General features: G+C 46.7%; 1 protein-coding gene across 1 annotated transcript in view; it reads left to right on the top strand.

The window, feature by feature from the left end:
* TMEM244 (transmembrane protein 244) overlaps positions 1-18358 on the top strand; it is a 649958-nt gene that overhangs the window by 279140 nt on the left and 352460 nt on the right. Inside the window, exon 2 of the mRNA XM_069607382.1 lies at positions 2410-2495. Coding sequence (XP_069463483.1) covers positions 2410-2495 — 86 coding nt within the window. The remainder of the gene's footprint in view (positions 1-2409; positions 2496-18358) is intronic.

Raw genomic sequence — 18358 nt, 5'->3', positions numbered from 1 at the left:
GTGGGTGGATGTGATAGTTGGTTGGGCCTTTTGGCAGGGGAGGATGGCCATTACGGACATGATTGGGGATTGTTGGGACCCAGGTGCAGGGGGGCATGGATGGGACATGGGTGGGGGCCTGCTGGCAGGTGCCCCACAGTGCTGGGGGGTGGGGGTGGTGGGGGACATGAGTTGGACATGGGTGGGGGCCTGCTGGCAGGTGCCCCACAGTGCTGGGGGGTGGTGGGGGACATGAGTTGGACATGAGTGGGGGCCTGCTGGCAGGTGCCCCACAGTGCTGGGGGGTGGGGGGGGGTGGGGGACATGATTTGGACATGGGTGGGGGCCTGCTAGCAGGTGCCCCACAGTGCTGGGGGGTGGGGGGGTGGGGGCATGGATGGGACATGGGCGAGGGCCTGCTGGCAGGTGCCCCGCAATGCTGGGGGGTGGGGGGGGTGGGGGACATGAGTTGGACATGGGTGGGGGCCTGCTGGCAGGTGCCCCACAGTGCTGGGGGGTGGGGGTGGTGGGGGACATGAGTTGGACATGGGTGGGGGCCTGCTGGCAGGTGCCCCACAGTGCTGGGGGGTGGGGGACATGAGTTGGACATGGGTGGGGGCCTGCTGGCAGGTGCCCCACAGTGCTGGGGGGTGGGGGTGGTGGGGGACATGAGTTGGTGTTCATTAGTTCAAGGAGACATGTGCCTTTGCTGGGGGGCATGCCCATGTTGGGTGGGCTGCCTGCGGGACATGACCAGGGATGCAGGGTAGTCCCCTGTGGTGTGGGCTGCCTGCAGGGGCCGTGGAGGGTGTACAGGGAACACCTGGGAGGACCCACACTGTCAAATCACATGTAGGACTCCCCGGCACCCCTGAAATACACGTACCCAGGCTATTCGCGTGTAAAACTTCCCGCGCACCCCTGAAATACACGCGCCCAGGCTATTCGCGTGTAAAACTTCCCGCGCACGCCTGAAATACACGCGCCCAGGCTATTCGCGTGTAAAACTTCCCGCGCACCCCTGAAATACACGCGCCCAGGCTATTCGCGTGTAAAACTTCCCGCGCACCCCTGAAATACACGCGCCCAGGCTATTCGCGTGTAAAACTTCCCGCGCACGCCTGAAATACACGCGCCCAGGCTATTCGCGTGTAAAACTTCCCGCGCATACACGTAGCCCGCTCCCCCAGGCCCGATCGCGTGAAAAAGTTCACGCGAACCTCTGAAATACACGTAGCCCGCTCCCCCAGGCCCGATCGCGTGAAAAAGTTCACGCGAACCCCTGAAATACACGTAGCACGCTCCCCCAGGCCCGATCGCGTGAGGAACTTCACGTGAACCCCTGAAATACACGTAGCCCGCTTGCCGTGCTGGTACAGGGTTAGCACAGCCCTTTGCGCTGGATTGGGGATTTTGATGGCTTTTCCCTGCGCGGAAGGCGTTCTTGGGGGCGTAACTGGCGCTGCTGGAAGGTCGCTGCACCACTGTGCGCCACGGCTGGTTTTGGTGGCTGGAATCCATGAATACGCTGTGCGCGGAAATGGGTTTTGGCGCACGCGGCTGGCGCAGGGATTCGCACGCGCACACTGTGCGCCAGCCGCGTGCGCCACTTGTGCGCTGAATTCTATGAATTACCCCCTAAATGTGACTCCTGGCGAAGCCATTGGTTTTTATAGCTCCATTTTCCCACACACTTTAGTTAATAATAAAAAAAAAAAGTATAGCCCTATGAACCCTCAGGTATCTGAGTGCTGCTTATTATCACCCACGGTGTGTGGTGCTCATTTATCGAGCTCTGAAGGATGACGGGGTTCGAACCTGCGTGAGCAAGCTCTGCGCATATGTCAAAGCGGGCCCTCTACTCGCTGTGCCACTTGACCAGTGTTGCTACAGGCAGCGATTCCCGTTCAATGGCCCTCAACCCACCGATCAGCACTCTACTAAAGAACTCTGCTGAATGCACGATGTGTAATCGATGAATTCAAAACACCTTACTGCAGTTTTCTGTGATCGAGCATGTCTTTCTTACTTCCAGGACAACTCTCCCAATCTCAGTAATGATTGTAGACTCTGCTGATGCGCTATCTCCCACACTACTTTCTGCGTTTGTAATTCAAATTCCACTTGCCCAAGCCCAACGTCCACGAGAACACAAAAACACACATTGCAGCGCACCGCTGCACTCCACGAAATCGGAACCTGTTTGTATGGAAAGCACCTCCTTTCAAAGTCAAAACTGGAACCAGACTCCGTGTTCTGTGGCTTCTCACGAAAATACACACTGCAGCAGCACAATTCTCAGAGAATTGACAATCATGTCTGTGTATAATCCTTAACAATGTGAACCGCAATGCTTAGCACTGAATTGTATTTTAAACCTGACATGTGGGCGCTTAGTTTAAATGTGTGCATCTCTCTCACTTTCTACAGACTGTTCTGCAGAACCTGCTGATGTGCCTAACAGTTTTCTATACTGTGTATTACCTAGTCCTAGGAATTTGCTTTGTGACATTCAGGTAAGGCTGTTTCAGAAGTGTGGCCAAAATACAGAAATCATCATATCAAGATCAATAAAAACATGTTTCTTTATACTGTCAAAAATGGATGTTCTGCTATTTTATGTTATGTTTTGTTATGCTATGTTGGCATTTTGGCTTCTACAAGAGAGGCAGTATGGGGTGTGCATGCAAGTATAAAAATGTAGCCTAGTAGTCTGGAATCTACACTACATCAAGGTTACATAAGTGTCAGTTAGGACACACAGGATGGGAGAGAAACTAGAGAAAATGTGTATACCTTGAGCTCCTACCCTCTTCCTATAACTTACCCTGTAACTAAATAAGGTAACTTCCCTTTATACATACCTGCCTCCTGTCTGGTCCCTATGTACTTAACCCAATTACTTCAAGTGTCAACGAGGATGTCTTTAAAAGATAGTGCAGTGGGTCCACAGTGATGGCAGAGATGGCAGTTTGAAGCTGAGAAACGATAGCAGTGAACTGTGAGCAGTGCCCATGAAGCGACTTCTGGACAAGGACATGGAAATTGCTGAAACATGTCCAAGACAGCCAGGTCGTGATCCCCTAGGGATAAGTCCTGTTGGCACAGGCAGCCGGCAGGTACTGAACATGGAGTACATATGGAGGCAATCGGTACAGTGCTGAAAGTTATGCTGCTTAAGGTACCGTAGTATTTTCAGGGTAAAAGAGGATGTGCCAGTGAGAGAAGTCTCACAACCTCTGAGTGAAGGTGGCCAGCTAGCCCAGAATGCTAAGCAGTCATGAAACTGATTAGGCTGTTTTTGGAGATACCTGTGCTTTTGAGGTACTGTTAAAAATGTGGGCGCTTTTGAGGTACTGTTAAAAATGTGGGTGAAATGGTGCGCTATGTCTGGTCCACGGGCATGTATTATGGGCAGTATTTATACATGCGCTGAACTGGCACGGTCACTTCCAGGAATAATCGGGTAGCACTGCAGCGTTTTCATAGTGCAAAGTTCAAAATGTGTGTGTTATTAAAGGCAAGAGAGTCCCCGTGCCGAGTGGTGCTTTGACCGTTGTTGTGGTCAGCACTCTTTGGGATCATTGCAGCGCGGAGCCTACCTGGTGAATTATGACGTAGTAGAACTTACAAGAGTGATGGTGAAGCCGAGAACGCTGAGGTGAAGGTATTCGGTTCCGTTCTAGTAGGGCTGTTGGACGACATTAAACATTAGAGGAAAGGCCATACTAACGTGGCCTCAACGCGATGACATTTGAGGAAGGACTGTAAGCCTAAACCATCGTAGGATTGCCCCGTCCCACTTCCCAACCCACACCTAGATGACCCATGCCACCCTCCAGACACACTGTGCCCCATCTCTCCCTCCAGAAACACACCCATGTGCACCATCCCTCCACCCAGATCCACACCAATGTGCCCCACCACTTCCCTCCAGAACCACACCAAAGTGCCCCACCACCTCCCTCCAGAGCCACACCAGGATGCCCCGTTCCACTTCCCAACCCACACCTAAATGACCCATGCCACCCTCCAGACCCACTGTGCCCCATCTCTCCCTCCAGAAACACACCCATGTCCTCCATCCCTCCCCAGACCCACACCAATGTACCCCAACCCACACCACTGTCCCTATCCCTCACCCAGACCCACTCCACTATGTCCTATCCATCCATCCAGACCCACACCAATGTGCCCCCTTTCTCCAGAGCCACGCAAAAGTGGCTCATCCCACCAGACCTACACCAGCATGCCCCTATCCAACCATTCATGCCTGTGTGCCATCCCGAATCACACGCAGATAGCCCCAGCCAACCCCCTCTAAAACCACGCATCCTAATAATCACACCCTCATAAAACATTAAATCACTCTATTAACCCCCGTTGATCAGTTAAACACAAGCACAGGCCCGGCTCCAGCAGGGGGGCCAGGGGGGCCAGGCCCCCCCAGAGACAGCCTCTGGCCCCCCTACCAGGTAGCCGAGGGAGTGGGGGTGGGTGGATGTCACTCTTAACCACGGGTGCACAACATGGGGCCCAAGTGCGGCCCAGCATGTTGATTTTCCCGCAAGCAGCTACAGCCGTCCTCTATTAGGAAAGTCTTTTTTTGACTTGCCAATGGGAAATGCTGACCCTCTATTGGTGGACTGCATTTACTACGTGGCTCTTACGAGTCACGTAGTGCATGGGCTATACCAACAGAGGGCCAGCACTGTGGCTGGCATGGTATGGAATGTTGCCGGAAGGCATTTCAGCCTTGCCACGCCAGCTGCAGCGCAAGCACATCCACAGTGCTGGTAAGTGGGGGCGCTCTCATGTTCTTTATCAATGTTTGTGTGCTGGGAGTTTGGGGTGTGTGCAGGGGAGTATCCAGCATTGCAACAGTGTGTCGGGTGAAGCGCAAAAAAAGTCCTGCTACTTTCCCCAAGTGCAGTGTGCGCAGTTCTATACATACAGCCTCATTCACGCAGCTTCTCCTCCCATCAACTTTTTTTTGGTAACATTAGTGGCAGATAGCATTTTAACACCTACACTTGCATATGGATTGCACCAACAGAAGGGGCCTCACAGAAAAGGACTTTGCAAGGAGCATTATCAGTTTTTAGTACTTGCAGGTACAATGGAAGTGACTTTAGAAAAGGTTGCCATAAGTAAGCCAAGTGGCACATAACTTTGTGGTGCAAAATGCCTAAATTGCACTGTTATTATATAACAACTCTATAGTCATTAGGATTTGTTTTTCTTAATGACTTTATAACAGCATGATATGCTAACATAAACTATGAAGTGAATCACTGCAGATAAGGCACAGTGCGATTACATGATTTGCCCAGGATCACACACTTTGGTTCGTAGTGAAACCGGGATGCAGACAGAGTCATTTGTTGATGCCAATTCTATTTAGCTCACTGTCTTTGTGAAAAGGCTCTTGCGCTGATGCAATCCACTGGTCACTCTGTTGTTTGGGGGTGTGTGGGCATAGTGTTTGGTTGGGGGTGGTGGCCATGGGACATAGTGAGGGGGTGCAGGTCATGGGACACAGTTTTTAGTTGTGGGATTGTGGCCATGGGGTATAGTGTTTGGTTGGAGGGTGGGGGCCATTGGTCATAGAGTTTGGTTGGGGGGTGGGGGCCATTGGGCATAGTGTTTGGTTGGGGTGGGGGCCATGGGGCATAGTGTTTGGTTGGGGGTGGGACCAATGTGGCAAAGTTTGGTTGGAGTGGTGGTGGCCATGGGGCATAGTGTGGGGGTGCTGGCCATGGGGCACAGTTTTTAATTGTGGTATTGTGGCCGTGGGGCATAGTGTTTGTTTGGGGGTGGGGCCATGGGGCATAGTGTGGTTGGGGGTGGTAGCCATGGGGCATAGTGTTTGGTTGTGGGTGGTGGCCATGGGGCATAGTGTGGGGTGCGGGTCATGGGGCACAGTTTTTAGTTGTGGGATTGTGGCCATGAGGCATAGTGTTCAGTTGGGGGTGGGGGCCATGGGGTATAGTGTCTGGTTGGGGTGTGGGAGTCATGGGGCATAGTGTTTGGTTGGGGGTGGGGGCCATGTAGCAGAGTTTGGTTGGAGGGGTGGTGGCCATGGGGCATAGTGTGGGGGTGCGGGCCATTGGGCACAGTTTTTAGTTGTGGGATTGTGGCCATGAGGCATAGTGTTCAGTTGGGGGTGGGGGCCATGGGCTATAGTGTCTGGTTGGGGTGTGGGAGCCATGGGGCATAGTGTTTAGTTGGGGGCAATGTGGCAGAGTTTGGTTCAGGGGTGGTGGCCATGGGGCATAGTGTGGGGATGCGGGCCATGAGGCATAGTTTTAGATGTGGGATTATGGCCATGGGGCATAGTGTTTGCTTGGGGGTGGGGGCCATGAGGCATAGTGTTTGGTTGAGGGGTGGTGGCCATGGGGCATAGTGTCTGGTTGCGGTGTGGGGGCCATTGGGCATAGTGTTTGTTTGGAAGGTGGGGGCCATGGGGCTTAGTGTCACATGCAAGAGTGAACCCAATCATAAAGCTAAATTAGGCACAGTTAAGAGATGTACCTCCTTTGCCTTTTGTGGAAACCTGACACAACGAAGGCCATACTCCCAAGAGTATGACCAACTCAAACAGCAAAGTATAGCAGTCCAAATAGCAGTCCAAAATAATGAGCTTGTGCCTTGCAAATCTAAAGCGGCATAATGCGTGAACTGTTTGAGCACAGTGTTTTTTCTCCTGAATGATTTGTCTACTTTGTCACTATTGCCAATATATCCTTATGAAAGAAATGAATTATAAAAATGGAAAATCTGTAGTACAAAATGTACGTTTGAAATACACAAGACCGGCACACCTAAAAATGTATTTTTTCCATATGTTTAATAATAATTGAGGGTTGAAGAACACTCCTGCTGCTCCTCCCGCATTTAGTTTTCGGCCCACTATAGGCAGCATGTAGGGTACATTCGGCCCTCTGGCAAAATTAGTTGTACACCCCTGCTCTAAACATTCAGCAGCAACCTCAGAGACATCATTCTGAGAGGCTGAATTGCAGGGGGCCTGGCCAGGATTTGTTTTCTCACCCTAGACAATCATTTATGCCCCACAGCCATGAAAGTACAAACGACCAGGGAGATGGAGGGCCATTCACACCTCTAAGTTAGGTAGCACACTTATTCAAGCAGGCTGCCTACAACCATTTTCTGAAACCTAAAATCACAATTTTGATTCCGTAATTTAAAGTATGTTTTTTTGTGGGAATATAGTGGTTTTTCACATCATGCTTAATAAAATGGTTAACTATATCAAACAATAAATGACAGGTAAAGTTGCTTTAACACAGATCTCTGCAGTAGGTACGTCAACTGACGGGGGGCTTACAAATTACATTCAAAGTATATATTCTGCTGCATTAACTACTTGAGTATAAGTGAAAAGATAAGGTTGGTAGTAACAAAAATGTAATTCTGGAGGGGAGTGTAGTAAAATCAAAAAGTGATAGATGCAAATCAATGTTTGAATTAAACATTATCACTACCGTTGCTCTGCGCAACATTCCATGCCATCATTCTGTAGTATGTCTGTGCGATTAGAGAAGGGGACAAGCCATTAGCAAATGACCTTTGGTGCTGCCACCGAAAAGTGCAGTTCAATCTCAATTGCTAGGTAGTGTTGCATCTGCACTGGAACACAAGCAACCACATGAATTTTTAGGCCCTGTGGTTTAGCAGTTTTGGAAGGGCTTCTGACATTAGTGACAGGGCTAAGGCTGATATGTAAACAATGCAACGGATGGCTGGCCAGAGCAATGACGGTGGTTCTAATTGATTCAGAGACTTTTTACCTATTAGGTACAAACAGAACTCATGCTGTGGAACACAGATTCAATGGCAATAAACTGTCAGGAGAAACACACATTCTATGGGCGTGTCTGGTCATTTACCCACATAATGACTAGCCATGGCAATGTTAATGCCTCACCACCAAAACATAACCTTTGCAGAGCTCTTTGAGCAAGCTTTATCACAAAGTAACAACAAACGTGTTACTGTACAGGGCCTGCCATTGTTATTTCTAAGCATTCTTTTGAGTATTTAATTACTTAATTGCCTCTGTAAATGAGCTCCTGTTGTAGTAAAATTCTCTTAATGTGTGTCTTCAGCAAGTTGATTGTATAAGCAATATATTTGTCAATGCCTCTGACTTGCACTGAAGTCCTGTCTTAAACAAGCAATCACAAAGACAGCAGTTTTGCCTTGCTTATAGGTATTCGCAGACATTTGCCAGGCAGTGCCATCATATGCCCAGTTACTGGCAGCATTTTCCAGCTGTTCCCATCTTATGGGCAGATGGTACCCTTATGGCAGTACCTGGCAAATGCCTATCCATGCCTAATCAAAAGCCCAAGCTGTTAGCTAGGCCAATGCATGTTGCCTTGAGTTAGTCTCCCTAAGTGAACGTGTATATGCCCAGATGTGGGTGTCTTGCTTGCTATGCCTAGGGAATCAAGCTGCACCTCACTGAGCTGGTCCAACAAGGCCCTACCTGAAAATGATAAGGCTAGGTTGGCAAGTATTGACCAATTTCAGATCTTCTCATGCATACTTACCAGTGGGGCTCTGACATAAATAGAATGTATCTTTGTTTGGAAGCGTAGTCTACTCTGCCAGAATGTTTCATGATTCAAACTGATAAGTACTGACTTGATAACCTCATTCTGTTTGAGTAAATTTACAGAGTTTGCATGCAAACAGAACAGGTCATGTATTTTGTGGAATTTGCTTGGAAATCTTGGGTGCTGGGTGTTTAGGCAGTGCCAGAAATTAAACATGAACACCCCTAAAATAACAAAAAAAGAAGAGTGTTTTCTATAATGTTACGGACAAAGAAAAAAAAGTATACATCTTTTATACCTAAAAAGCAGTTTTTAAATATTTTCTAAAGAGTTCAATCAGAGGTGGATTTAACATTTGGAGAAGGGACAAATGCCAATGCCAACCCCCCGCACCTCCTCGCTCTACTCCCTCCCCTTGAATAAGAACAGCAGGGCTAAACAGGCCCTACCAGTGAGATCTTATCTTTTTAACGTGTCTCAGAGGCAGATTATTTACAACAGGAAGTGATTACAGATGGGAAAAGGTAAAAAGATAGTGACCATTGCAGTGGCACTTTAAAAAAAGTTATATAGGATTTTAAGAAGGTATTTAAGTGTGATTGTTGGGTGATTAGTAGTTAAGGGGATACAGAACAAGCTGTGTGAAACAATAACTTCTTTCATGCATTTCATTTCACTTTGTGTCTGTATGAGATTTTGTGTAGGTTCTCATTAATTGCTATGCTGGAGCTTGTAGGCTTCCATTCAGGATGGGGAAAATAAAGCTACAGTCATAGGGGATAATTTCCAGGTCAAGCGGGGTGGAAGAAGTGGCGCTAAATGCATTTAGCTCCACTTTTTATGAGCTGCAGGATTTTGTATGATTTGACAGGTGAAGTTGGAGAGCAGAACGGACTTAACAAGGTCCCCCTGCCAAAACCGATTGGTGTTCCACCAGCATTTATTTTTATGTTGGCGGAAAGCCAATGGATTCCTATGGGATCTGCCTGACGTTTACACCTGGTATAAGCGGGCAGAGTCCAAAGGAATACGATGTGGATGGCTCCCACAATCGTTAATTGTGGAAGTGATTTACACTTTCCAGACACGTAGTGGTAAAGTAAGGAGCAAAGGCAATTTTCGCCTGTGTTTTACTCTTTACTTTTCCAGTACTTGGTGGAAACAATTAAAATGAATGAATGTGCAAACAGGAGAATAACGCTCTGTGCAATATAGGATTCAAAACAAAATGCCTCCCTTAATCTTTTCATCAACATGTTTCTACAATGATGAATACATTGTGAGGTTGGTTTATCATGTGACTTGTGCATTTCTAAAGTAATCTGTACAACATTTAGTATTATTTTAGGTATACAAAGCCAAACTTCAACACATATGTGTACCAACTTGAGCTCGGAAGATGTGTGATCAAGTATCTAAATTTCAGGCTAGACTCAAATTATGGCTTTACCACTTGATCAAAGTGTGTGATCCTTCGCATATTTTTAATTTCACTATGCCTTACCTTTTAAAATTAGGTGCCCCTAGAAGTGATTCAGTTTGCATTATAAGCTATTCCAAAAAGCCTCACTCATGGTTTAATAGATGGACAGCAAAGGCATTAGGACACACACACGCACATCTAACTTTGAAAATGTCTGGGCCACATTTATTGAACAAAATTGTGTCATTCAATAGCAAATCAAAGTAAACACATCAAATAAAGAGTCATCATGGACAATTGCATTTATAACCAGTGTGTAAACAGTATGTACCAGACAATGATGTACAGGGGCACGCCCCACCTGGAGCGATACCAGGAGGCCACAAACTCCTCAAACAGCACCGTCTGCCTCCTGATGCAGCCCTTACAGCCCTAGCACCCCCTTGCACTCTCAACTCAATTAAATAACATTTTGTGTTTAAAATGTAATTTTGGACATGAACCATTGATAGGAGACATTCAGAATGGGACTACTGTAGTGTTTCAGTTGGAAAGGAGGGGCAGGGAGGTTGTGGAATGGGTGGGTGAAGGGAGGATTGTATACACATGTGTATGTTATTGGAGGATATGTAGTTGTGCTCGAAATATTCTTAAGATCAAAAGACTACCTGTGTTGATTGGACATGGTATGTTCTGTTCTTGAAATTAAAAGAAGTTTGAAAAAAAAATGTAATTTTGTAGGAAACAAAATCTCCTATACCTTGCTTCAGTATTCTGGGGGGGGCTCTATCTTTCACAACAAGATGGAGGGAGCACAAGCATCTCCTCCGGGGCATGCTGGGAGTAGCCACAGTGCTCAGGAAGGTATTGTTGGGAAGACACCATCTGAGATGGTACAAAGACTGGGGGCCTCACTGCTCAGCCCTCTCAGAGGAGGAAAAGGAGGCATCACCCTTAATTCTCCAAAGCCAGGCAAGGAAAGGCATGCTGGGTGCTGGTGTGAATAGGTGGGAAGGGAGGTAAATGGGAGCGGTGGTTAGGGCATCTAAGGAAAGGTGACTGGATGGTGAAAGGTGAAGGAGGATCAGATATAACAAAAAGGGGAGAGCAGATGGGAAGGGAAGATAAGTAGATTGGTGTTGCAACACTATTTTCCTTGCTTCTCTTTTGCAATGTACTGTTTTTTCATAGAGGGGTGCAAACATATTTTTGCAGATCCGGGAAGAAATGTTTTGCTGGATCACGGATCTAGGAAATCTGGATCGACGCCAGCACTTTGTTTAGGGTACTCCTAGACCCACACCCAATGGAATGTGGGCCCCCCTGATCACAACCCTGGCCCTCCCAGATGAAAATTCCTGGAGCCAGGCCTGCACAAGCATACACTGTCTCCCTGTTCCTTTTCTTATCCCTCCATACCTTTCATGTTGAATAGCTGAGCATGATTTTTAAAGTAAATGTAATTTCCTGCTCCCCCGTCTAAATCAGGTGTCTTGCAGGAACGTTCACGGAATCCGGAAGAAAATTCCAATTTACAGCCTGCCAAAAGCACACGGGTTGCTGCTGTTCCTGCAGCCTGGCAGCCAGAGCCTTGCCGCTCAGGACACTCCAGGGCCTCCTAGAAATGTTCCCGGTGTTCAAATGCCAACCCCAAACGCTGCTAGCCAAAGGCTGGCAGGGTCCGGTTGCACTTGCACCGGCGTCAGCCAGAGCGTTCAAAATTCCCGCTCAGCCCCAGCCCGCTTACTGAACGTGCTCCGGAACCGCTTCTCTGCTCCGGAAAGCACACGAATGACATCAGAGGTCACGTGACAACAAGGGGGCGGGCCGTTGCTACGGTCCTTTTCTCGGATGGGAACTAGTCGCTACCATCGTAGGAAGCCATACCAAGGTTTGATTAGGAAAACGAGGAGTTCAGATCGTGAAGTTAGTGACTATGCGCGCAGAGCATGTGCTGATTGCGCATGCATTTTATTGTTAAAAAAAAGAATGAAGCATTTCCCGAGGAGAAAGGGATTAAACCACTGCAGTAATGGAAGTGTTCGGCTGTTTGTCACAGAGCATAAACGTTTTTGTGTGGATATTGCAGTCAAAGAAGGTACTGTTCATGATTATTATCAAGCAAAGAAGACGACGGATAATTTAAGGACTGTGAGCTATGACATTTATTTATGTAAATGCAACACTGTTTAATGTGAAGTTCAATTTATTTATGTAAATGCAACACTGTTTAATGTGAAGTGCAATTCATTTCTCTTAATTATAGCTGATGTATTATTGATTTAACTTTAGTTGGATGAATTGTGCGCCTGGTTGGGAAGGTACATGGTCTGGAAAGGTTCATGTGTGGAATGTGAACGGAGAAAGGATTTGAAATGCAGCGCTATTAATGAGGCTTTGTGTATGGCAATATATTAGAATAAAATGTAAGGTATGTACAGTTTATTAGTGAATTGTTTATAGGTAAATACACAATGGTTTTAAAGTGGTTTAAAAAAACAACATGTAAAAAGGTAATGTGACAACATGATGCTATTTTAATGTTTTGCTCTGTGGATATGTAGTTTTAACTTGTTTGAGGATTTTTAGGGTTTAAGGACTTTTTGCACTTTTGGAGTCATCCAATTAAATGATTAAATACATGCTTTATGTTATTAGATAAGTAGATTTAACAAGTTGGAGGATTTTCAGGATAAAGGACTTATAGATATATATGGACTTATAGGGAATATCTATCTGTTCAGTATATGTATTGTTGAAATGCTTTATAGGTAAATGTGATAGATGTTATGGTGAGATGTAAGGTTTTACACAATGATATAATATGTCAGTATAATAGGTCAGTGAGGTGAGTTGTTTAATTATTTGAATCGATTGGGGCATTAAGTAAAAGGTTGTGACTTTGCATATTCATAAATAAGGAAATGAAATGCGAGGGGTCATGTATCGGTATAAGCCCTGATGAGTGTGATGAAGTTATGAAGTGAATATTTGTGTGTGAATATGAGTATATTAGATGTAATGGTGAAATGTTTAGGCATATGTAGAATGCCATTTTGATGACAGCATAAGTTATGTTGACAGGGTGGTAGCGCGCTCGTGGTCAACTTTCGGTATGCTTGTCTGTGAATCAGTATGAAGGAATGAGAAGCCCAAGTGAGTAAAGGAAGAATTGTGTGATGATGTATGGGCAATGGTTATGAGCCGGACTATGATATAAAAGTAGATATCTAGGAATTGAGAGTGAAATATTTTGTTTGAATATGAATGATGTTTTGTGATTGCATTCCAGTTTGAAAGATCTTTACGCGTGATGGGTTGTTTGGCCAACTTCCTGTCGCAGTGTTTCTTTTTGCATGCTGCGTCTGTGCAGTTACGTTGTTTATGTGTGATCCTAGTGTTGTTCAGATCTTTTCTTGATTTTCTCACATTTATATGTGTCTTGGGGCTGTTGAATTATGAGTGATGGTGCAATCTGCAGGTTCTTTGTTGTGAGAATGAGAGGTGGTGTGTATGGTTTAGTTATGTATTGCTATGGGTACAGAATGTTAGTTTGTGTATTTGGTTGGTTGTGTGTGAGTGCGCATTAGAGCTGTGGGTGTGGCAGACCCGAGTCCGTGTGTGGCAGACATGGTAGACGGTGTGTACACTTGGAAGGTGATGGAATGTGGTAAGTATGTGGTTTATGCTCGTAAGTGGCAGTTATGAGATACATGAGTGGCAGTCGTAGATATATGGTTGGTTGGTGATATTTTATGTTGACTGGGGAACGTTAGTTACACGAATGTAGATGTATGCTGAGAGGGTTGAGAAAGTGGTTAGTAATTGTGAGGGTGATGAATGTTTGTTTAGGTGGTCTGATGTGAGTTCCTGTTTCAGTGATTGTTGTTGGTGTGTGTGTTTGTTATAAAGAGAGGGAATCTGTAGTATGCTCCTTGTATTGGTGCACAAATGCAAGTATAGGAATGTAGCCTAGTCGTCTGGAATCTACACTACATCAAGGTTTCATAAGTGTCAGTTAGGACACACAGAATGGGAGAGAGACTAGAGAAGATGTGTGTACCTTGAGCTCCTACCCTCTTCCTATAACTTACCCTGTAACTAAATAAAGTAACTCCCTTTTATACATACATGCCTCCTGTCTGGTCCCTACGTACTTAAAGAACCCAAATACTTCAGTGTGTTACAAAGCTCTGTGGGTTCAACAATATTGAGGTGCCAGTTAATTTGGTAAATAATACCAAAGTCCCCTTTCCTGTTGTTGAGCTTCCCACCATTACAGGAGATTCTCAGAGGATGCTAACACCCTTAATCAGTCCAACGCCGTTAAAACAGAAGCATATGCCAGCTCTGCTTGCTACTTTACCAAACGCTGCATGGCTGTAACTAATGTAAACATCTCCAATGTATATGCTTGCCTATTCTGCCACCCAAGCATCCCTATGTCACCACCAAGCACCTTCCTCAAACCAGCTCTGACCTTCACAAAGCTCTCGCTTAATGGTTTGCTGTCCCCACATTGCCTGAACGAGCCACCTCCTCGATATCATGTCATGGCCAGCATTCGGCCCACAAACGAAAGCAAGCAGATAACGACAGAACTAGCAAAGTACACATCTGCCGCGCAATTGCCCACAGAACTCACCCAGACCCTATGCACTGCCTCACCTCCACACAGTGCGCAGGCCCAGCCTGCATTTACTCCCAGCATGAAGGCCAGTCAATTCCAACATGCTACGCAGCCCCGACCGTGAATCTACATCCCCCACAAGCCTGTGCTTGCGCTTGTGCACACTCAGCAAAATCGGTCTACTGCCGATAAGATGCCTGCTCCCTCAATATCAAGCTTGCGCACCACAAAGGCTTCCGCATTCAAGCCATCTGCGGGCTGCATCATCATTAATAGTGCTATGCCCACATCAGATCCGTGCCTACCTGCAACTGTAAGCCGCTCCCAACATTGGCGATCCATTCAACCACCTCACAACAGGCTGCCAACTCCCACAACCTCCATCCCACTTGCTGGCCTGAAGTAACCACACCCCCCCTCCGATACTGGAATAACACTCCCTCTAGTCATACTAATTTCATTCATTTTCAACTGAGTAATGAGAGACAGCGTCCTCACTTCTGTGGCACCCCCAACAGCTGACCAACAGAAATGCAAGTTTGAGCCTGCGCACATCTTCCCACAACCCCCAAGCTGCCTCCCCTCTCCAAGCCACCAATGCAACCACAACATTACCACCCCCTACCCATGCCAACTCGCTCACTCTCTACACTGTGCAGCCCAACCAATGCAGCCATGGTCCTGTCCCCCTTACTACCCTCATCAGGACACCACCATTGCCTCCATTGCAGTCAACACAAAGCCTATCCCTCCAACTAACACCATCAAAAACACAGCCTCACCACGTAACAGCCACTACAAACAACCAGCACCTAGCCCCCCACAGCCAACCCACCATCTCACCATTCCAACCACAAGCAGGACTCTGGTCTGCTTATCCCAACCTCAGCCCCTTTTGAATTGCGCTCTCATCAACGCTTGATCACTGCCTGTACATGCATTAGACATCAACTACCTTATCACCAAACACAACCTTGACACCTTAGCCATATCAGAGACCTGGCTTCACGAGGCCTGTGGCCCTGCACTATCCCTAGCTATACCTCCGGGATACACCATCTTCCAGAATGACAGACCCTCCATCAGAGGCGGTCGCGTCGAAGGGTTCTTCTGACCACCTATCACTCAAATTCTCACCCTCACCAGCATGCACTATCACCATCCACCTCCTCTACCCTCCACCTGCCCCCCCAAAACTTTGAGCAAAACCTACTCCATATTCTACAGGACAACATAAAAGCCTCCTCTAAAATGATCCTACTAGGAGACGTTAACCTGGGCTTCCATGACCCAAATGACCCATAGGCATCCTCGCTATCTGATGCACTCAACATCCTAGTATTCTGTCAACACATTACCTCTACCACACATTCTAAAGGACGTATTCTAGACTGCATTGCTGACCACATCTGTAAGATCACCACCAGCGCCATCACTCCCTGTCCTTGGTCTGACCATCACATAATCTTCTTCTCTATCCCTCAGCCCGCCAAAGTCAAAACTACATCCAACCTTCTACCTCCTGAAGCTTATGCAAGCTCACTAGACACAAAGCTCATGCAAGCTCACTAGAGACCACATTCTTCCCCTACTTAACACCTCAAACCCCCAGCCCCCATTTGCGTCCAACCCCAATGCATTTGCGGCAACATATACCACAAACCTTTACAAAGTTGTGAATATCTTAGCCCCACACAAATCCAAGATAGTTAGACACTCAAACTCCTGGTTTACACCGGACCTCATGGAACTAAGCACTCTGAAATGACAAGCCCAGTTGACTTGGCTGAAGGGCCCCTCCAATTCTCTGAAAAATGAGTTTAGTAAAATATCTAAACAATACAAGGCAGCCACTATTGCAGCAAAATCAAATTCCTTTAATAATAGAATTAGCATGGCCACCTCCAATACAAAATAAATATTTACCATATGGAGGGAACTCAAATCCTCCACCTGACCACCTTATACCCTCACCAAAGACATGTCATGGTACTCTGACATTCAAGCAGCACTCTTAGGTAAAATCGACACCTTAAACCTAAAAATACTCTCACAACAAGCCATATTCAATAACACCTTCAGAGACCTCACCGAAAGTGAAGTCTAAAAGCTGATCCAAAGCCTGAAATCCTCTAAATTTCAAACACGATATTTGACCAGCATCCCTCGTCAAAGAATGTGCTGACGTGCTAACACCAGTCATCACTGCCTTCATAAACGCTTCATTCTCCAAAAGCACCATAGCAGCCAACCTTAAAGAAGCTTGGGTCCCCCCCCTGAAAAAAACCTCACTAAACCCATCCATTCCATCCAACTATAGGCCAATTACAACTGGAACCTTCCAACAAATAAATTTAGACTGTGCAGCCTACTTGCAGGTTCACCAATTCTTGGGACATGGAACAGAATCTGCCCTTCTCGATCTCAAAAATTAGCTTGATGAGATCAAGGATGAAGGAAACTGTGCCTTGCTTCTCCTCCTAGATTTGTCCACAGCATTCGACCTGGTCAACCATCAAATCCTCTGCCAACACCTTACCACCCACGCAAACTTCTCCCTACATGCTGCAGCCTGGTTTGCATCCTTCCTGGAAGGCAGAGTAATGAGAGTCTTCTCAGACATTTCCAATGCCTACCCCTCCCCCATCACCTGTGGTGTACCCCAAGGTTCCTGCATTGCCCCCACCCTTTGCAATATCTTCACCGGGCCACTTTTTAACATCCTAGACTTCTTCGGCATAGCTTACACCAACTATGTCGACGACACGCAAATCCTGATCCCACTCTCAGGCAACTACACAGATGACTTCAATACCCTCACATACATCTACTCTACAATTCAGGCATAGATGGCAGTGAATCACCTCTGTCTAAACAGCGACAAGACAGAAATCTTAATTGTCGGCACACCCAATGCCCCCAAGTAGCTTAACATTCAATACATTTCCGGTTTCGACCAGTGTGTGATTCCGGTCTCACCTACGGTAAAGACACTAGTAGTCTACCTTGATGCCTCACTCACCCTGTCCAGACAAGTTAGTGCCATTGCCTCCTCTGCAGCTTACGCAACTAAAGTTCTCAACGCAGCCAGTCCCTTCCACACTAAAAACAACTGCCTCACCATTGCCTGGGCCATCATTGGCTCAAAAAAAGACTTACAGGCACCTCTGCTGGAGATATTCAAAAATTGCAAGTTATGCAAAATAATGCCTTGAGAGCAGCCCTTAATATCCTGAAATGAGCACACATCTCCAAAGCCAGAGCTTCTCGCTCACTCGCTGCCCATCCAGGAGCGGATCACTTTTAAAAAATTTTCCATTGCCCACAAGTGCCTCTCCAATACAGCGCCCCCTTACCTCACACAAAGAATCACCAAAGACCACTCATCAAGGCCCACTAGGATCCGATAAACGGACAGACTTATTGTGCCTAAAGTGAGGAAATGCAAAGCTGAAGGTTCCAGCTTCCCCTACCGCGCTGCCCGACTCTGGAATGACCTTCCCCCTTCCATGAGGGCTGAGAAATCCTACTGAATCTTTCGTAAAGCCCTCAAAACTTAGATCTTCTCCTAACCCGCCCAACCTTCCCATCACGTCAGCAATTTATCCACACTAAACCTCCCTACATTATGTACAGTAGGACCAATATGTATGAGAATGCTTTGTCTCAATGTAACTGTAATATTACCTTTGGTCATTCTTGTCTATGCTACAAATACTTTACTGTATGACTAAGTTTGCC

The sequence above is a fragment of the Ambystoma mexicanum genome, chromosome 4q, assembly GCF_040938575.1.
Source record: "Ambystoma mexicanum isolate Mex_15411 chromosome 4q, UKY_AmexF1_1, whole genome shotgun sequence".
Taxonomy (NCBI): Eukaryota; Metazoa; Chordata; class Amphibia; order Caudata; family Ambystomatidae; genus Ambystoma; species Ambystoma mexicanum.
The sequence above is the reverse complement of the archived record's forward strand: the minus strand, read 5'-3'. Positions and strand labels throughout refer to the sequence as shown.